This window comes from Cavia porcellus, unplaced genomic scaffold (genome assembly GCF_034190915.1).
Source record: "Cavia porcellus strain 051 isolate PalLab524CR breed Dunkin Hartley unplaced genomic scaffold, mCavPor4.1 scaffold_14, whole genome shotgun sequence".
Taxonomy (NCBI): Eukaryota; Metazoa; Chordata; class Mammalia; order Rodentia; family Caviidae; genus Cavia; species Cavia porcellus.
In genome coordinates, this window is record NW_026947497.1 from 45,680,546 (window position 1) to 45,702,587 (window position 22,042).

General features: G+C 38.6%; 1 protein-coding gene across 5 annotated transcripts in view; it reads right to left on the reverse strand.

Annotated features, from left to right (window-relative positions):
- Positions 1–4,876: 4,876 nt before the first annotated feature.
- The window catches only part of Fbxw7 (F-box and WD repeat domain containing 7), a 160,279-nt gene continuing 143,113 nt past the window's right edge, over positions 4,877–22,042 (reverse strand). For all 5 annotated transcript variants that reach the window (XM_013160326.3, XM_023560280.2, XM_003476930.5 and 2 more), the window contains 8 exons: positions 20,649–20,783; positions 16,100–16,223; positions 14,162–14,298; positions 13,180–13,293; positions 11,766–11,947; positions 9,602–9,827; positions 7,826–8,036; positions 4,877–6,776 (listed from right to left, as the gene is read on the reverse strand). In XM_013160326.3, the coding sequence (XP_013015780.1) occupies positions 6,508–6,776; positions 7,826–8,036; positions 9,602–9,827; positions 11,766–11,947; positions 13,180–13,293; positions 14,162–14,298; positions 16,100–16,223; positions 20,649–20,783 (1,398 nt within the window). In that variant the 3' untranslated portion in view covers positions 4,877–6,507. The remainder of the gene's footprint in view (positions 6,777–7,825; positions 8,037–9,601; positions 9,828–11,765; positions 11,948–13,179; positions 13,294–14,161; positions 14,299–16,099; positions 16,224–20,648; positions 20,784–22,042) is intronic.

A 22,042-nucleotide genomic window follows, 5' to 3' on the forward strand; every position in this document is an offset into this window, starting at 1 on the left:
AGATGAGCCTACCTACAATGCAGGGCTCATGGGAGCACCAACGCGCAGGTTCCAACCTGTTTCTCCATGTAGGTTTCATCTACCCCATGCCGCCAGTCTTCCTGTGTTCTTGAACTGGCTGACATCCTATTTCCTTATCTATAAAATGGATACATTTATAAAAAGTTGAGATTAAATGACAAAAATGATCTAAAAACAATTAGAACTATGCTCAGTATTAGTAAGTGTTCAGGGAAGCCAGCTGCCACACTTCATTATGGCAACAACTACAACCCTGTAACACACCGCACCAGGTGCTATGGGAAGCACCTGACATACACCAGCTCACGCAGCTCTCAGAACATATACCATGTTTATGACGAGGGGCTAAAGTGAGAGAAGCAAATGTGGGTTCACGTTGAATGTAATGAAGTTAAACTTCAGGACCCCCTCAATGAACAGATTCTGGGAGAGAAGTTGTTGGAACTTGGCAGTATTCCAGGTGGGAAGAAGCCAGGCTACAATGTGAACTGTTTTGTTGTTGCTGTTTTTTAAGACAGTCTCACTGTGTGGTTCAGGTTGTTCTTGAACTCATTCTGTAGTCAAGGCTGGCCTTGAAACGTCCAATGATCCTCCTGCCTCAGCCTCCCAAGTGCTGGGATTACCGGTATGCACCACCACATTTGACTGAGTCATTTCTTTTTCTGTCTTTTTTTTTGGTACTAGAAAGCCTGAGTCATTTCTAATAAACAAAACTGGTAATTGCCTTAAGAGCTCTCAGAAGAAAAGGTTATACATTTCCATGGCTCCAGCAATCTTTTATTATCTTATTCCAAATGCCCACTTTTGGATCTCAAGTTTTGGGTTTTTCTAAGTTTGCAAGCTTCCGGTTCCTCAAGCCTGGGAACACACAGTTTTATTCTTACCTTTTTACCTTACTGTGTCCTTGCTGGGTATATTCAAATTACTCACCCTTTACACGAATGGAAAGCATTCTTAAACAGAATGGCTATTTCTCTGTGTTCAGTAAGGGTGGCAGAGTCTTAATGGGCTGCAGAGATGTAAGTTTAAAAAGTCTTGCTAGTAACCTGAGAGTGAGGAATGGTTTGATGTTTCCTTTATAATTTGAATGTCTGGGAGAAGGGTAAATCAGCAATATATTTTTGTGATCTATTATAGTTGAACCTTTGATTTGCAAGAGTGATTTCAAAGTATTTTTTCTTTGCAGAGTATGATTGGTGAAGCGAAACAAAACCCAAAGACAAACAGCCTGCACAGGTTTTGCCACGGTACTCATTCCAATGGAAAGAACGAAATGGCAAAACAGTGGCTCCTTGTCCTTAAGAATCCTAGGGCGAATCTGATCATCTGAAATAGAAACGCAGCTATTTTTATACTCAATCACAAACTGGGAAGTCGCCAAGCTTTCATCTCAGCAAAGCATCTCCTTAGGAACTGGATCTAGAATTTATACTTCATGCTTTGGGAAAAGGTAAGTTCTGAGTCTTTTCTGTTCCAGGTGCTTTTTTCCTTTCCCTGAAGAACCTCTGAACTTAACTCTTGAGAGTCTTTCCTTTCTCCTCCTAGCAGAGGCGGCAAATGGATGGAGGAGGCTGGCAAGACTTTCACTTCTATGGCCAGCACTCAGGCTTCAGGATGAGGAGGACAGGTTGGCTGGTCAACAGTACCAGACCACGCTGCCTACGATTATTTGTTCAATTCTGAGCATGACGAGGTGCTCCTGGAAATGGGCCTGGGGCAGCAGCTTTGGATCTGACTTGATGCGTAGCAGTCAGTGGACAACAGGAGATGTCAAGATCCAAAATTGTAACCCACTTTTCAAAGCAGTTGCTTACTGCACACACGCACATGCACACGTTCTCTTCAGATGCAGCTGCCTCTGGTCTTCCACGTGGAGAACACTGGGGAAGCCTGTTCTTGGCCACCAACCTCGGCCCTTTATTGGCCCATTCCTATTTTGATGATGAAGAAAGTGTCAGGGAATGACTGTTCTAGTTCCAAATATTTTTTCATATATGGAAGCACACAGTTTTCAAAATGCAATAACCTGTGTCAGAAGCATCTGTTCAAATTCATTTCTCCATCAGCAACACTGACCCATTTTTACTATCAGAATTCTCTAAACAGTGCTGCAAAACAGGAGGTTCTCCAGCTGCTGGGCTGGGCTGGGCTGGGGGCTCCTTACTGGCAGAGGAGCCTAAGGGAGGACTGGGCACAATCCTGATCCTTACTGGGGGCGAGGGACTGTGAACAGAAGGAAAAGGAATAAAGCTATGTCTAAGGGGGACTGCTGATTGCAGAGAAAGATTTCAAACACCTCCTGGAAGAAAGGAATCAGAAACAAGCAAAGGTCATGCGAATCTATTGGTGCTAAAGGTAGAGGGAAAGCTGGCTCGCTTCTGGTCTCCAGGTGGACCAGGAGCTCCAGAGGAGGGAGGGTCTTTTCCCTTCCCTCAGAGGAAAGAATGGGTACAAAAACATGGGGCACAGCCAGGCCCACAGAGCTGTTCGTGACACCTCCCCTCCCTCACGTTACAAGAGAGGCATGGTGGTCTCAAGTCAATTCAGACAAAGAGAACAGTTTGAAAAGGATGGAACGATCTTAACTAGTTAACACAAATAATTAAATGTCAGGTACTTTTTTGAAATTAAATAGGTAGGTTGAAATATTTACTTAACCACTTGGTAGGCACTGGTTGCTGTGAATGAATGGAATACCTGTGGTAACTGAATCTCACTAAGGGGTTTCCAAGTGTCAAAAGTATAGACAAACTCCAATAAGAAATAATGAGACAGCCAACTCCCTTTGCAGTGCTAACCATATTTACCAAGCACCTGCTACAGGCTTTTACGGGTTACTTTTGTGTCCTAATTTTAGCTTTAGTTTCAAGGAATGTGTGATCTTTGAGAACACATAACATCTAAATATGGAACCTGCCTATATTCTGTTAAGATGATTCAAAATGCACAGTTACATAAGCTGGATTTCTTCACGAAGGAGGTTACAAAGTGGGGTTCCCTCAGTAATTTTAACTGTTTTTACTTCGATTTAATTACTTTAGAATGAGGTAACATTTTCTCTTTCAGGAACAAATCTGCCATAATAAAGATTACTCACGTATTCCTAAGTATTATTTAATGAACACCTAGGTACATACAAAAACCATGGTTAAGTGCTCCACTCGTCTGTCTCCCAAGGTCTCTAAGACTCAAAAGTGCATCCCTGTGACACCACTCTGAAGAATGCAAGCTGCTGTGTGGACAGTGATTGTATGTAGTATGTGGTACACATACATGTTATTTTACTACATACCTGAATGTGTCATGAACACACCCACTCATTCTCAAATACAGGAAGTTACAATGATCCAGGTCTGTTTCTTTAAAATCGTAACAGTAGCTACTGTCTCCAGGAGGCAACGTGCCATCAGTGTCCTGTTGTGCTCTGTACCATTTCCCTGAATCCTCGCGGTCACCTTGCAGGTGGGCATCCTCTGCATATAGAAGGTGAGGACCGTGGGGTCCCAAAACCCAAAGTTTCCAACAACTGAGCATTACTAGAACTGGAATTTGAATTCTATTTGCCTACAAAGCCTGCACACTCCCTCTATTCTCTGTAATATTCCAAAAGTGGAACATTTGATCAATCTACTCTAGTTAAGCCTCATTTATATAGTATGATGAAAAATCCACCAGCTCAATTACATGAGTAAAATCACTACTTTTCTGGCCAACTGAGAGTCCTCCGTGTGAAGAGCAGGCACAGCTCAGGCTGGGCTGGGCTGGGCTGGGTTCTAAAGGGCAGGCCAGGTGGTGCCTTCTGCACCCGGGCCTGACGCATGTCTTTCATCATGTAGCTTTTCAGTCATTTCTTTCGGTGTCGCTTTTCCCTGCTGTTCTTGTAATTTGCTGAGGCCTAATCAACTAAATAACCAAAGGCACTAGCATGGAATCTAAGGCAGTGGTTCTCAAAGGTCTGAGTCTGCAATTCTCCTGGTGAGAATGCAGAGGCGGATTCTTGGGACCCACTCCCAGGTGTTCCGATAAGTGAAAGAGGAACAAAGGCTTCAGGACTGCGAGTGCCTCATTCATTCTCCAGGGAGTGTGCGCTTCCATCATCGTGGACATTCTGGTCTACAGCCTGGTAACTGCAGATGTAGATCTCTCTCTCCTCTCCCTCTCTGCCCTCACCCTATTTGAGGGATTAAGTATATAGTTTCAATAACTTAACTGTATTTTCTCCCCTTTATTGGATTTACTGACTAAAATAGCAACAGAAGAGTCAGAAAGCACTACACAAATGACATTCCCTCACCCCCAAACCTTGCTTTAGTTCAAGATGTCCTGAAGAGCAGCATTATCTAGGCCTCAGAAACAGGCATTGGAACCCTGGCACTGAATCTTGGTTGACTGGTAAATAACCTAACCAATCTGAGCTACAATTTTTTGGCCTGTCTTTGAAATGCAGATAATACCTACTTCTTAGGGCTGCTTGCAGCTCGAGAAGAATGGGCAGCAAACATGTGGCAGGCACAGCATCAGTGAGGAATTCTTAGATCAATGTAGCATGTATAGGACTTCCAATTGTAACTGTCACAACAGTTTGGTGACTGAGGGAACCAGAGTTCATATAGCCCAAGAATTTACAGGACAAATTCAGTGATGCCCTATATAATTTTAGGAGATGAATAAAATTCACATACGCAGCACACTGTCCTTGCTTCAGCAACATTACAAACAGGTGTGGAAGTACTGATTTCCATGTCCCAACACTGGGCATGTGAAGAAACCAAGACTTTTCTAGCTTAAATATGAGAGACAAACCTTAAATACTTATAGTGAAATCGTATTACCTGGGTGGAAGAAATAGGCATACTAACATGAAAAAACACATTTTATTGCACTTAAGTTATAAGAAAATAAAATTTCTAAGTGAATCAAACCATAGACACAATCCCTTTAAAGGTTGTTTTCCTCCATCATGTCAGGCTGTTACATAACTAAAATTAACCAACTGGAATCTGATTGTTTTAAATCAGACTATAAATAAAACAACAACAACAAAAAAATAAACGGGAGGAGGAAGAAAGACCACCGAGGCTACAGTGTTAAACCACTTTCACAGTTCAGCTGGAGTTGTGGCTCCTGGAGAATGAGGCGAACCGTCCAACTGCCTGGCCGCGGGCTGCGGAGGCGGAGGCGGGCTCGCTCCGTCTCTCAGTTACTCAGAGCGAGGAAACTGTAACAGTTGTTTTCCCAAATACTGCAAAATGCTAAGACTGACCAGCAACTTTCATCTGTGTCTTCTATAGTTTTAAAATATTTTGTCAGTTTTACTATGTACGTTCATCCATTCACCACAGCCCTCAAAAAGAAAAGTTTCTCCACAGAACAGGCGGTAACAGCTCTGTTCCAAGGAATGTGTTTTAATTTTTTTTTTTTTTTGCCCAGATAAAAGAAAATAAGCTTTGCACACACTCTCAATTCTTTACTTGCAGGCAAACTTCACTCTTTATTATCTGAAACTTTTCCATGCTCAGCCTCTTAGAGGCACAGATGGCTCAAGTTTCAGTGGCAAAAAGTCTTTTTTCTGTAACCAAACTAGAGCAAATTTGGAATTCAGTCTGGGACTAAAACGTCACAGCAGAAAAAAAAATAAAAAAAAATAATTTGCTTTTTTCTTTCTTTCATTTAGCAGCATAAATAAGTTTGGCCACTGGGAGTACAGTACAGGGGTGGGCCAACAATCCCATATTTGAAGACCTACTTCTAGCACCAGCATCAAGAGTTAAATCCATCTCAGGACTCACAGAACCCAGGTCAACTTGCCACCTTTGAGCAACATATGCACTGAAGAGTGTATATGGAAGCAACAGGAAATAGATTAACAGAGGCTAATACTGTGATTGATTGACATTGGCAATGGTTGGCAAAAAAAAAAAAAAGCTTTTCATGATAACTGTACAAAAACAATTCACAGTAATTTTTCCTTTTTTTTTTTTAGCTTCTCCACTTCAGACTTGTTGCAGATGCTCTCTAATTAGAAAGTCAACCAGTATTTGTTTTGATATTAATGCAGCTCCTTTCTAGGTGACAGTGGTAAAAAGAACAGGCTAGCAGAATCTGCAAGGATGTTTCAGCATTAACACTGCCCAACGACCACTGAAGAAAATAAAGAAATAATTGCACCTGGTTTGATTTAGAAAGTCTCACTTTGCAAAGCTGCCCTCAGTCAAAAGTAAAGCCTTTCAGGTGAAGAGACAGCGGACCCTCTCTTGTCAGTTACGTTTGTCATCTCTTCCTCTTTCCTTCTTAAGTCTGTAGGTCTTTTCATTCTGTTGCCCCAAGCCAACATCCTGCACCACTGAGTACAAGGGATTTTTTTTTTTTTCATTTTCATTTTCTTTTCTCTTTTTTTTTTTTTTTTTCCTTTTTTTGTTTTTTCCACGGGGGAAGGACAGGGAGTGCATCTCTACACATCTGGACAGAATCCACCTTTCTTGTTCCTCACTTCATGTCCACATCGAAGTCCAGCACCAGCAGCTTGGTCTCCTCGGTCCCATTCCGACTCCCAACTGCACACACCAGCTTCGTGTTGGAGGCTCTGATCCGCCACACCACTCCCCCACTCCCCCCACTTTCCAATGTGACTAGGTTTCGAATAAATTCACCCGTTTTCAAGTCCCATAGTTTTACAGTTCCATCATCTGAGCTGGTAATTACAAAGTTCTTGTTGAACTGTAAACAGGTCACAGCACTCTGATGCTTGTTGGGACCTAGACAAAACCAAAGGAACTTAATTACTGGTTAAGAATTGTGGCTATGAGTTAGTTATATTGTAATTTGTAGCCTTGCACATTAAAACATACAATAAATGCAACATTTAAAATGCTGCATATTTAGAAACCCTGTGCTGAGTATTTTAGGATCAGCAAGGATGTCAGAAAATCTGGTAGCTATTTGTAACTGGAATGTTAACTCTCAATAGTCATCTTCCAGGAAGCCTGGTGAACTACCAGGCACACATTTGCTTTTCTGGTCGCATGAACAAGAGCTTCCCACAGCAATAAAGACAGCACAGCCACCTGGACTCTGAGGTGGACAGGGGAGGGTAAGAGATCCATTACCCTGCCCCTCTGTGCCAACCAGCCAAAGAGAAAGCTAATGGACACTACCTCAAACTCTGAGGTTAAGCCAAGGAATGAACAGTGCAGAGGTGCCCACCACTTGGCCTCACTAAAAAACTGAGGGGAGAGACCAAGAAAAGGCAATCGCCTGCCTGGCAAGCACAAGGTCCTGAGTTTGATTCCCAATATGAAAAAGAGCGGGGAAGGACAATCGCTAAGTCAATGCTGTTGTGTCTCAGTTAATAGTAATGATTCTCACATGTATCTTTTTGTGTGTGTCGGAGGACACTACTATTCCTTTCCATCCCAGTTAAGCAGGGGGCTCAGTTGTGGCCAAGACGATTTTCTATGACATTCTTAAATTCAAAGTAAATGGCTATGCTGCTTCTGTGAAACAGCCAAGATCTTTTTTCTCAAGTTGTTTAGGGTGACACAGACTCAACTGAACATGCAGGAACAGAAGGAACAAGTAGAAGGGACACATAGGGATATAAGTAAATTTGTATTAAAAATGCAACTTGCAATTTTTCTCAAGGCAGCCTGGTTCCACAGGTCAGAGTGGAAATGCTCACAGACTTACCTGGGGGAGGCACTTTGTATAAGGTTAGCCCTTTCTGATGTGAAAGCTCCACCCAGATTTCCCTCTTGAGTAACAATAAAGTTTTAATGAATACAACTGAAGATGGGCCAATTCTTACCTTGCAATGTCTGTAAACACTGTCCTGTTTTGATATCCCAGATTTTAACTGTAGAATCTGCATTCCCAGAGACAAGAATATTGTCTTTGAGTTCCATTCCACTTGTTAACGACTGGTGCCCTGTTAATGTGTGTATGCAATTCCCTGTCTCCACGTCCCAAACTCGGATTGATGTATCAAGAGAGCCACTCACCACATGGATGCCATCAAACTACAAGAGACACAACTTATTAGAATAGAAGAATGGATATACTTCTTATCAATTATTGACCTTAGTCCCAATATAAAGGCAAATATGGCAACAGACTAACACCAGGAAAAATATGAGGGCCTAGGATAAAGCGCATGCCACCAGGCAACTTTACAATGCACGTGGTTAAGACATTTCTATCAGAAATGTGAATTTTCTATGCCCAGTAGCTTCAAACTAGATGCAGAAACAAAAAGGAAATGAAACAAAAGCAAACAAAAAACCACCTCAAAAGCCTGAAATACCATTATTTTCCAATCATCTGCTTCCACCCAACAGCTTATACCAGGATGGTTCAGTGAGGACTGCCGTTTGGCTACTTCTCCATAAGAAGCTGAAACTAATGACAACAGCTTGTGATAAAAGGGTGTGCTTATCAGCACCTGAGCATGAAAAGGGCTCAAGATAACTTGCATGATGTTCAAAGGCTAAGTTCCCACTAACAACAGTATGTAAAATGAAAGTTTCATTTACAAGAATCCAACGCTAATTAGGATATGTGCCAAAATTATGGTTACAAAACCAAAGCATGCAACATCTCCTCCAGCTTTCCAGCTAAGTAAAAGCCAATCAGCATCTATCAATTCCCAGAAGATTATATATATATATATATATGTATATACTCTTTTCTGAGTAATTTAAGATTACAGTTTATTAAGGTTCTGAGCATATCACCAAACATCAAAGCAACTGCAGCCAATTCCCTTTCCTTCAACCTTTTCTAATTTAACAACTTTATTATACATCAATATTTAATGACATGGACAGTATCCTATATATTAAGAAATACTCTCAGAACAGCAAAGTCAGCATTGGGATTATGTACTAATTTGCTGATCATTAAAGGACAGTAGCTAGCAAATAAACTATGTAATTAGTGGGATATATTTTTAAGAAATTGAATAGGCTGCCTTTCAGGAAATAAACTAAACCCAATTTATAAATCTATTAGTCTTCTTAATGATCTTTAAATATGACAATCTATTGGTGGGTATCAGGTTCAAATGTAAACAGAGTCAGGTTTGTCGGATCCACGTCCTTAAGCAGACACATCAGTGGGCCTGGGACAGCGCAACGGCTTCCTGTAGACGGGCTCTGCCTCCACACTAAGCAGGGCTGGAACCACAATTACATGGCCCATCAACTTCCAGCTATCAAGGTGAACTGGAGCTTGTGGCCAAATTAATCCTCTGCTAAATTTATTGAAGTCCAGGTGAATCTCTTATGAGACTGTTTATTAATTAACATAGCAAACCAAGAGCCCCGAAGTCTCAGGTGCCAAGACAAATATTTGTATTTTATAGAGAAAATTGAAATCACAGAAATTGAAATCATTAAACCATTTAAGTGATTCTGAAATTCAGGGCTTCTTCACATCCATTTCCAAGTGCCAACAATGAGTGGATTGAGTGGATTCACTGTTCTGGATGAACTGGATCAGCAATGTGACAGTGATCATCAGAAAGACACAAGTGTGTGACTCACGGCCAGAGCTTCTCCGGGACAGGAGAGGCATGCTCGCTTACCTGTAAGGAATAGACCCGATTGGTGTGGCCCTGCAGCGTGTGCAGACAGGTCTCAGTCTCAGGATCCCACACCTTCACCATGAAATCATATGCTCCGCTAACGACCCTCCTGCCATCGTACTGAACGCAGCGGACTGCTGCCACATGACCCATCAAGACATGTAAACACTGGCCAGTCTCGATATCCCAAACCCTAAGCGTGGCATCTCGAGAACCACTGACAACTCTGTAGGGGAAGAGAGAATAAATGTACAAAGTAACTTTCAGCAGCATGAGCAACAGAGATGAAGCCAGTGGTTTTTAAAGCTCTCCCCTCCTTTTTTCTTGAGCATTTAAAGCTTCCCCCTCCATTTTTCTTGTTTTCTCAAGAAGTCCTATGTAAACTTTGAAATGAAACACACTACGGAGTGATTGTGGTGGAGACTGGAGGTGGGGGGGGGGTGCCTATAGTCCCACCCAGAAGGCTGCTTCTCTGACATGTGGACTTTGCTTGTAGCTCCATGAGGTTCTGTGACTTTGTTGTCCTTGCAGTGCTGGGAATGGAATTCAGTGCACTGCCCATGCTGAACAAGTGCTCAGTCCCTGAGGTATCCCCTCAACCTGTGAGCTCCTGTGGAACAGAGTTTGAGAGCTACTGTACTGTACTGTACTAAAAAAAGAAGGTGGTTGTCAATATATAAACATGATTCCGACAATGTGGGCACATGTGTAAGGCGGGAAGGGGGCAGTTATTACTTAAAACAACTTAAGTATCTTCTTCAAGTTGTCATTTTCCCAATTTTCAATTAGGAACACATATTACCTTTGTGATTAGGTCGAACAGTCAATAAAATTTTACAGCAAAACATTTTCGAATCAGAATTTGGGGTTTAAAAACCAACAGACTGTTCCTATGACATATTCTGGTAAAATTAACTAGTTTTAGGTATTTTTCAAACAAATGTTGCTTATGTTGTTAACGCTTAAATTTACAAATACTAGGCAATGGGACTGTTAAAATACACAGATGTATTAAAGACATCTGTGAAGCAACAGAAACCCCTAGCCCATCATTATTAAAGTTATACTCTTCTGGAAACCACAGTAATACAAATAATGCAATTATCTCTGGACTACAAAACAAAGTTGAAAATTCAACTTCCGTCATTCCGAAGAGAGAAAGTGTCATAGTTTCCACACGGGAGCACAGAACACTAAAGCATGAGAGTTAAGCCACAACATGACTGTGACTGAATCACCAGGTTTCCTGACACCCATACTCTGTAGGTCTCAAAGCCACATGGCTCACCTTTTAAAGCACACTCAAATCCCAAGGGAAAGGTACTCTTGCTCACACATTACAGATCTATGGTGAAGTTCTGACTACTCGATGGTTTTTGGTAAAGAACTAAAGGTGTAAGAGTGCAAGAGGATTCTAGAAGGTCCTACTGTGAAGAGCCTTTCTATATCATTAACAAATGAAGTAGAAAACACATTTGTTTAGCAGAGGTACAGTGAAGGCACGTCAATAGGAAGACAAGGTTTTAACAGAAGGGCATGATGGGAGGAGAAAAGAGCAACAACAGTGAAGGAACTAAGAAGGAAACGGCAAGCGGTCTGGTTTGGCTGAAATCATTTTGAAAATTGGATTCTGGATTGAGGATTTCTTCCTTAACTCAACAACAGCTGGCTGCCAACACTGAACAGGCCAGGGATGCCATCGTAATTAGAGGGCTCCCTCACTGCGCCCGGGTCTGAAAGCTGTGGCGACAGTTCCCACGACAGGTAATAAGGGAGAAATGAATGCTCCCAGAGCGCTGTTTTTGCCTAGATTTGGGGGTTACGACAAGAGTTGAGCAGGTCATTAACAGGACTCAGAGGCTTGAAAGCCTGAGTGCCTGAATGGGTCCCACTTGCGGAAATATAGTATCAAGAAGAGAAAATGATTTTTGTTTGAAGGTGATGAATCATCAGACAAAAAGGATTACTAAGAGTTTCAAGAAAGCAGCCCACAACAGATCAAATGAAAGAAATTCAAAGACAAGTCTGCAACTCCAAGCCAAGACACAATGGCTCTCCTTGTTTACAAACATTAAAATCTACTTTAAAAAATCAGTATCACTGTATCGGTAATGGTTCATGAGCGAAGGACAGAGTCCCAAGCACAACAGGGATTTTCCCGTACCTTTTTTCATGCAGATGCATACAGCGCACAGTGGACGTATGCCCGTAGAGGGTGTGTATACACTCCCCAGTCTCTGCATTCCACACTTTGAGAGTCCGATCTGTGGATCCACTGATGATGATATTGTCTCTCATCTGTGATGACCAGACTCCTCCTGTATGTCCCACTAATGTTCTCAGACACTGGAAAAACACTTTAGATGATTAATTTTGGGTAGAAAGTTATTTAAGCAATATTTTAATAGATCATTAAAATCTGGAATAAACTATTAAGTGAATTTGATCATCAGAAAATATTTTGTGTATCATCATGACATGGTCCAATCACTATTATTTGTTTAGCTTATTCAGTAGCATATGCACTTACACGTGTACACAAACTGAGGAACAAATATGTAGAAGGCAAATATGATCGGAAATTCATGTAAGAATCACATGATATAAACACAGCGTGACAGAGAGCAAATGTACGAGGAATGCAACGTGCTGTAGCTCCTGGCCAGCCTCCTTGATGAAGTAAGACTGAAACTACAACTTGGGTTGTTGGACAGAAATAGACACATGAAAGGAGGTCCACAGACTCGGGTGTGGCTCTCACTGAATCTGCCCTAAGGTGGTAGTTAGGAGCTGGCCCAGCCACCACTAAACAAGTAAGGACAGACATTACAACCCTGAAATGAATCCAAAACTAATATTATGCCATGAAATATGAAGCTGCTTTTGAAAATTTTAACATCTGACTTCTAATATTTGCAAGATGCTTGTCCAATAAGCAGTATGGTAAAAGACTTTTTTTAAACATGAATTTTTTTCACATTTTTTTCTCTATGACTTTACAGGTAGCCAATTACTTAATTCATGACAGATAAAAATAAATAACTACAAGAGAATCATTCATGTACAATAGTGTATGAAGTAAATCTATTCCTTGGATGGCTGCTTCAAAGCCATATTTAAACGCCTCCTTTGCTTAACTTTCACATCACAAGGATCTGAGGTTAACTCTAGATTAACATAATCTTAACTTCTAAATTATTGGTAGCTTATTAACAACGCAGTTTATAAGGCATAATAAATGTCTATCATACTTCTGAAAGACATTAAAACAAATGAAGTATATCTTGGATGGGAAAAAGTGAGCCAAGAAAAAGATCAATCTGAAAATATCTAAAATACTGAAATCACAGGGATAAACTATTTAAATGAAGGAAACAGCGAATGACATCCTTATCATGGAACACCATTATCATCCTGCCAAGGCAACTTTCACAAACATGGGGGAAAAGGCTGAGCCAGAAGCCCTGATATTTGCTGTTGTAATATGAGGACTGAAAATGAATCCATTTACTGGTCGATGCTTAGGGAGATAAACTCAAAATGGTAACTTTATGAAAAGCAGAAAAAAGTAAACGTACTTTGCCTGTGACTGCTGACCAGACTTTTAAAGTGTTGTCATCAGAACCACTGACTATCCGGTTCCCACAGAACTGCAAGCATGTGATCACGTGATCATCATGCCCTTTCAGCACCTGTAAGAGAGATGCACAGGTCAGGAAGGTGTCACTGTGTTGACATTCTTTAAAATACTGGTGAAAAGAAAGATGGAGCCATTGCGCAGAGACAGTAACCCTTAGTCTATTTCTAGAATAGAAATGTATATAAAATAAACTGTCATCCTTCCTGGCTGATGAATCAATCTTAAACACTTTATTATTTCCATATTCTATTATTTCCATTTCAAACACCTACCATTAAAATTTTACTAAGTCAAGATCTCATAAAGATGGCTCAAAAGCAAGTATATTTTATAATCATCTATTTTACATTTAAACAAAGTAACGTGTCATATATACATGAGAACTTTTAACAGACAAGAACAAAACACCTAATTACAAAGATGAACTTAAATGAAAAAATCTGCCACAATATATACATATCGTCTCCTCAAATTGTTTTTCTGTTATAAAACTAACATCTAAGAATTTCAAGCATTTTTACCATTCTTTGTATACTTGAAAGGTTGTAAGAAAGAAAATCAAGTTTATGTGTCAATTTATAAAAATAAAACACAGAAGTCACCTAAACCCCTCAAAAAAAAAAAAAAAAATCATGTTCAGGCAATGTGATCAAGAGGGAGCTCTAAATTCTTAGAAAGGATACAAGGCACAAGGTGAAAGCATCAAAGATGTATATAAGTCATTTCATTTTTCCTTCAAGTAAATTGTCAGATTACAAAATTTAATACTAAAGTAGTATCAGTTATATTTTGTTACTTTAATGCAGTTTCCGTTCCACTGAAGATAGGTATGGAGCTACACTGCTTGCCAAGAAGTGAAGCACTGCATTAGGTAAGACCACTGACTCATGGCTTCTGTTACATCATAAGCGCTCAGTTACCTTCGGAGATTTGAGTTCTCCTCGCCTCCAGTTTGTATCGATTCTGTGCTGCCTGATGTATGCACTTTTCCATGGACTGTGTATGAAACCTGGCTTTATTACTTTTCTTCTCTTGATGTGCAATGGTTCATCAATCCCTGAAGTATCAAAGAATTCAAGAGAATAATTCCCTTTATCAATAATAAAGATTATACATTTAAAAACATATTTCATCTCCCTCTATGCTTAAAACCAGTAAGATACAGGACACAGTCCAATTTCTGATACTGTTACTAAGAAATGTAACAATCCTGTGAAATGGGATTCTGTATGGCACATTTTTGTATTTATTACTTCATTTCTTTCTAAAAATGATTCCAGGAGATGTTGGTGAGGATGTGCAGAAATTGGATTGTTTGTGCACTGCTTGAGTAAATGTAAAATAGTGAAATGAATGTAAAATAGTGTGGGAAAAACAGTATGCTGGGTCCACTGGAAAATTAAACATAGATTTCACTTATGATCGAGCGATCCACTTCTTATCACAGCCCCAAAAGTATAAAGGAAAGAGACTTGGATAGGTAACTGTGCACTTGTGCTCATAGCAGTACGCTTCACAACAGCCAAAAGGCAGAAGCAATCCAAGTGCACACTGGTGTGGTAACACTCCGTCATGGAGGAAGTTTTCCTTAAGAGAGGAAATCCTGACAACCACCATGACATGGACAAACCGTCCAGTCAATATGTTAAGGGAAATGAAACAGTCTCAAAGGGGCAAACACTGTATGACTTTACTTATCTGAGCTACCTAGACCAGTCCAACTGACAGGAATAGAAAGTGGTTGCCAGGTCCTAGGGGAAGGAAGATTGGGGAGTTAATATAAAACACTCATGGACTTCCAGCTAGGAAAGAGGAAACACTTCAAGAGGCAACTGCTGGTGACTAGAGCACAAAATGTGAATGTGTTAATTTCCTGAACTATACACTTAAAATTGTTTCACTAATAAATTTTGTTACTACAATTTTCAAAAAACCATTAGAAAATGACTCCACGAGAGAGGTGACACAGATGATTGATCCTACTTTACACGGACACTGGAGAAGGAAGGGTCAGGGGCTAACCCAGGCAGGAAGTCTGGCGAAAGCAAATGAGAAACCAAGGACGCTAGATCTTCACCTGAAAGTTTCAGTAGCCAGAACTGGCCATCAGTGTTCCCCACCCGACCTCCTGATACCAAGGGCAGGATCATCCACTGGGTACCTGCAGCCCTGTGATTCGTTTAGAGAAATCTTGCTTCTTAGAGGTAACCAGTATTTTTATGTATTTTTTTTTGCCAAAATGATTATTTTATATATGTTTGCTGGAAAAAAACACTTAATATTGATGATGCCTATTCCTATACAAGAAAGAAGATCTTAAAACAAAATTTTTTAGGAGCAGAAGCTCCACAGTAGGAAGACAATGGCAGAACATCACTATGGTTAAGAAAGTCAGCTGGACATTGTGGCACATGCCTGTGGTCTCAGTACTCAGGAAACGGAAGCAAAAGGATCCAGAGTCTGAGGCCAGCTTGGGCTCCACAGTGAGTTCAAGTTGAGCTGGCACTATATAGTGAGACTGTCTCACCAAATCAAAACCAAATCAAACCTAAGTTCGGCTCATAGCAGGTGTTCAATAAATATTTCCGTCAAAAATGAACATAACATTTAATATCTGATAATATACCTTTTTTGTTTCCTTTAAATTGTCTTCATCTTGACTCTTTAGCTACTGGATCCAAGCAGGTGAATGTAAATGAAGACCCAATCTTTGACAAGCTGCTGAAGTTCCCCCTTTCCACCTATTCACCATTATTTCACTTGCACATACAATCTACTCTGATTCTGTGCACCTATTTTCAGAATTACACTGCTTTTCCAGAGTAGCGGCATGCTCTCCATGCGAGTTTGAACCTTACCCTCTTCTTTACATTTCTCTCTCCAGAGAAGGTTGTCTTCAGCCAAAATTCTCCAGTATCGACATGTCTGAGCTGCTTGTAGCAGATCTTTGGGTTCCAGAAATGAAAGCACGTAAAGTGCCAGCTATGGGAAAGAAAAAAATGCATGGTACACCCTTATTTTAAAAAAACCTGAAGAAGTAATTATTCTCGGTATAAGATACTTACATATAAATATAATTCTACATTATAACATCTAAATTTATGAAAGGTAGTACATTCAATATTTACAAATAGACATTACAAACAAATGCCTTACGGTTTTTTTGAACATCAATATTTCTGCATCTTGAAGGAATACTATTAATTATGTCTCTACCTTTGCCTTTGTTCTGAGTATCAACACATTTTATTTTGTACTTTATTTGTTTTTCCTCCTTTGTATAATATAATTTCACTAGTTGCTTGCCCCAGCCTGACTGATAAGAAATAGGGTTTTTACAGGTTCTGCATGGTATAATTTCAGATCACTTGTTAGATAAGTAGATCTTCATCCCATCAAAGTGTTTCCACAATGATAAACTTTGGAAACATTTATACACTTAACATCCAAGACAATTATTAAACCTCTCCACAGACATAGACAATTAATTGGGTTCTAATTACTTTATGGTGCTTATAGAGATTTTCTTGAGGGGCCAAAAAGACTTACATATTTGAGGCAGCTCTTCACCACACCACTGATTTAAAAACTTTGTTTGTAATATTTACAAACCATCATATTTCTCACTGTGCATAGTCAACTCCAGTTAAGAACGGGAAAGGAAAGAAGTAGAATAACAAACTGATACATATAAAATCAAATTATGATATAACAATAAAAATGTATGTAAATAGAGCAATTAAGTCCAGTTTTCATAAACTAAATGACAAAGAATAAATCAAATTATCATATGAAGGGCCAATGATCACATAGGGAGTGAAAGTACAACTTGCATGGTTTTTTGAAGTTGAACAATTATATAAATTACTTCTTCCCAGTGACTCCACATATGTACAGTTCACCATTAACCTCCTATTTATTGAGTACTTTCCATGTACAAAGTATCACCTCGCCAATATTCACTTTACTTTAACACTACTATTGATGAATGAGAAACTTTTCATGAAATAACTGTTTCTATCAGAGAAGCACATTCAGTATCATAACTTCATAATCATTTACAATAAAAAGGCATATTCTATAAGACATAAATGTATGTGTATATGCACTCAATAGATTTTTTAATGGGTATTCCATAGCTACTTAATTTTGAAAATATCAATCAATCAAAAGCTAGGCAAGTTTGCTTATTAGTTCAGTGTAACAGTAATGTGATATCACCATATTACCAACCTTGTGAAAACTGTAATCTAACACAAATGTTACCAGGCACAAAGATATTTACACAACAGATGCTAACTAATGCCCAAGATCCTTATAATGGCTAGATGTGGTGGCACATGCCTGTAATCCTAACACTCAGGAGGCTGAGGCAAGGGGGTTACCGTGAGTTCGAGGCCAGCCTGCGCTATGAAGACAGTTCCAGGCCAGCCTGAACCACACAGCAAGAAACTGTCTCAAAAAAAAAAAAGAAAGAAAGAAAGATTTATAATGGTCATATGAAAAATTCTATTCTTTGCTTTCATTATCTGACTAAAGTAGCAAGAATCAGGTAATTCAAAGACTATGACATAACAAGTCTAGAACTTCACTTTAGATTTCAAAGCAACAGGTTAAGATTTCCTCCATTAACAAGAAATTAAGAGATCCTCAAGTCCAGTGTCTGCATGCATTTAAGAGAAATGTAAAGCGATGGTCAGGTCCTAAGGAAAGTTAAAGCAGAGCTCCACAGCTAACAGCACACTTTCCTATCAGGCACGAAAGTCTCTTGACCATGAACTTCGGCTTATTAGTGGGCCTATACAGTACCTATTTACTTCCATCAAACAGAAAATGGGGAGTGGGGGATGGGGGGGTGGAACAAGGAAAAACCATATCAGCAAAGGGAAAAAGAAGTACACAAATTCTGGCAACAATGGTGTGATTTTTTTTAACTAATCTGCCAAATGGAAAGGGAAGAGCAACTCATCACATGATTCTACTTATGCATTACAGCAAAGTACATCAGTCCCTCAAAGGAAAGCAGGTCTGGTCTTGCAGGGCTCTGAAATGGGACTGGAAGTCTGTGTTCCCTAAAACTGATAAAATTCTAACTCTGAAACTTTGGGAAGTGGGGCCTTTGGGGTTGATTAGCTCATGAGAATGCAGTCCTTAGGAATGAGACTGGTTCCCTATAAAAGGGACCCGAGAATTCTCATGCCTTCTTTCTGCCATATCAGTTGAGGACACAAGTCAATAAAAATCTACAAACTGGAAACAGGCCCTGACCTCAAACTTCCTAGCTTCCAGAACTGTGAGAAATAACTATCTTTTTTTTTTTTTTTTTAAATTCTATAGTACTTTGCTATAACAAGCAAAGAAGGACAAGCTCCTTCTAAAGGAGACAGAGATCCAATATTGTTCTTTAAAAATAGCCAGCACTTCTCCAGGATTGTCATACTTCAGTGGACTCAGTCAACAACAACAACAACCACAATGTTAGCTAGCCCTGTGTTATAACCCAGCCTTCTCACTAGGAGCCTCCTGATGTTTACTCTCAGAATAAGCAATGTGCTAGTTATGTTTGTCACATGAGACTAGTGCAAACGTTATCATGGTTTTTGAGTTTACTAAGTAGATGTCAGTAAAGAGCTCTGAGATCTGCTCAAAGGAATTATATAAAAAAAAAAATACTCTTAGGTCAATCTCCAGACATGAACGTAATGTGGTTTTAAGTAATGATCAAACTGAATTTTTGATCAAAGTGCTAATTTACTTGAGGAGTTACATTCATAGTATTATTTGTTCACATATAAAATATTTTTCAAATTCGGGAACTTTTTCTAGTATTTGTAAACAAAAAAACAACATAGGTGATATTCTGAGGCAGGGTTCTCTCCCATTTTCTAATTTGGCTTCATCCCCCCCCCCCCCCGGCAAGATTTTTAAAAAACACCTAAGAGAATTTTTAGTGGATTCATCCACATTATTGACAATTTGTGCTCAGTTCTTAAGACTCTATAATATTTTCAAATTCTACTGATTTTAAACCCTATTTTTTTGTGAGCTAAAACATTATTACAAAATTAAAATACAGCAAAACAAAACAATATGAAAAAACCCCACCATTCCTAGAGCTAAACTAGACTACTAAGAAAGTACATTTAACAAAAACCTTACTTTCTAAAATTAGGAGATATAGCTATCTAATATACATATATATATATATATATCTAATATATATAACATATTAGATTTATATAAATAAAATCAGGGAAGGTATAAAAATGTATCAAACTATCAGATATCTCAAACTATCAAAAGTGGATAAATTCACTTTCAGTGAAATATAAAAGTATTTCCTATTATTAATTCTCTTCTGGAAGGAAAGAGAGCTTCTATCATTTTTCATAAGCCAAATTTATTCAGAGTTCCATTTCAGAAACAGCTAGCAAGAATGAATATATATATAGCTTTTTAAAAGCAGCCTTAAAAAAATCATTTCAGAAAAAAGATTATTTAAAAAATTGTTTGCTTTTCCCTGAAGTAATGCTTAGTTTCATACACTAATTATAAAGCTATTTTACTCATATCTAACATGAAATTATAATTGGGACCATCTTTAATGCCATTAGAATATTTAGAATGATTATCTGAAAAAAAAAAATTTACTTCTTTTTGCATTTCAAGCTTTAGGACCATATTTATTATATGTAATTTTTTAGTTATTAATATGATTAGTAACCACTTGTGAAAATATAAATCATGGAGAAACTGATTATTTAATGTTATAGTACTCCTGTTTGCCAACAAAATAAAACTAGGAAGTCTATATCAGTAAGAGCATTACATCTGAACTATGCTTTATTTTTATAATTATCGGTTTCCTTAAAAATTTAAAAATGAGTATAGGTATGTCCAGAAGTGCCATAAGAATGAAATCAGCATGGGAGCCTACATGTTTAACAGATGGAAGAGGAAGGTAATCAGCAGAAAAGACACATGCACGGTACTCTGTGCTGCTCTGGTACATGGAAGCCACGTGCTGTAAGTACTGTGGTGCCTTGGTTCACCCATTTAATTCTTTCCATGATTCAGGGCAAACCAAACTGGGCCAGAACCAATTCAAATTTTCCCATCAGGTCAAAATTGAACCTAAAATCTTTGTGAAGAAACAATCTAATGAATCAAACTCAAAAAGTTACTCTATTGTATATTATCAATTTAATAATAGTTCTAGAAAGAAGCAACTTAGTCCCTCAGCATACTTTAATTTGACAATCACATTATTAAGTAATTGTTTAAGTCTTCTTTACTACTAATTACAAGTGTGAAACTGAAAACACTGGATAGCATGATTAGCATGATAATGGACAGTGGTAGCTGTTGAGTTGTACACCGTAATCCCACCCAACTTGTGATCCTTACCTCTTTAGGGAGCAGGGAAATGAAGTCTCTTTGAAACTGAGGTTCTATCACTTGCATCATATGTTTTACTTGTGTTGGTTCACAACTATCAATGAGTTCATCTAAAGCAAGCAATTTTTCTGGTCCACTCCAGCTCTATCAAAGAGGAATTCAAAATTATTACCATTTTAACAGAGGTCCCAAATGCTAAATTCATATTAAAAAAAAAAAAACCACACCCATAGACAACAATCATATTCCAACAAGGCAAGAGTCTTATAAAAAGTGACTGAATACGGTGACATTTTCTACAGAAGTCATTGCAGTGATGGTGCCTTCTCATCGTTTATTAACTACCTCTATTTTACAAAAGCTTTTCAAAATATCGTAATTTTGACTGAAAAAAAGTTTGCACATTATTGTAATAGCTGTTTGAGATGCCAAAATTTTATTCCAGAAACAACAGTTTGGATTACTGAGTATTGTAAATAGAGAATGTGATGACTATTTCAAGTGGGTACAGTAAAATTTGATGGTTTTTGTAAGTCATCTACCTAAGTGTCAGGAGATCAGCAGCCTCATTCACAGAAAGACTAAGGCCCAGACTGTGCATGGCGGACAAGGGCCTTCTACATGCGGAAACAGCTGTTTCACCAAAATAATTTCAGATTTAAAAATAGCCAATGAAAGACAGTACCTGACTTGGTAGTAAAATTAGAATATAAGCGAAGACTAAATAAGAGTAAAAAATAAAGTGCTGAATTACAGAAATGCAAAAAATACATAATTATACTTCAAAAATATAACAACACTTAGGGATTACTTTAAAAATCTCTTTTCATTTGCAGCGAGGAACACCTGCACACAAAAAAGCTAGGATTCTAAAAAGGAAAAACTTAGAAGTCATATGAATAATTTAAAATGTTGAGGTTTCACAACAATCATACAAAACATGTAAAGAGCCTCATGATAAGAGAAAAAAAAAGTCTTTGAACAAGCTTTTGTTTCTGTAAATCCAAGCTGATTTATATACTTTTGTGAATTATTGCATCCCTTTGGAAATGAATGAACAGAGAATAAACAGGTGAGGTTTGGAGCTCGAAAAATCTGAACTTTGACAATTCTATTTCTTGGTCAAAAAACAAACAGTTGCTTGGGCCCATGTAAAATATATTCAAAATAGTTTAAAGTATTTTTGAAAGTATCTACCTTGTTAGAATCTCCAGTGAACTTCACCTCTTCTCTCGTATCATAAACTATGAGTTATGGTGCTACTACAAAACATTTTCAACAGTATTCCTATAACATACATTCAACTTACCACTAATGCAAGAATCATAGGCTCCAATAAATTTGGGTCCTTTCCTCTTACTACTACATATACATACACTGAGAACATTCATCTTGAGTACTCA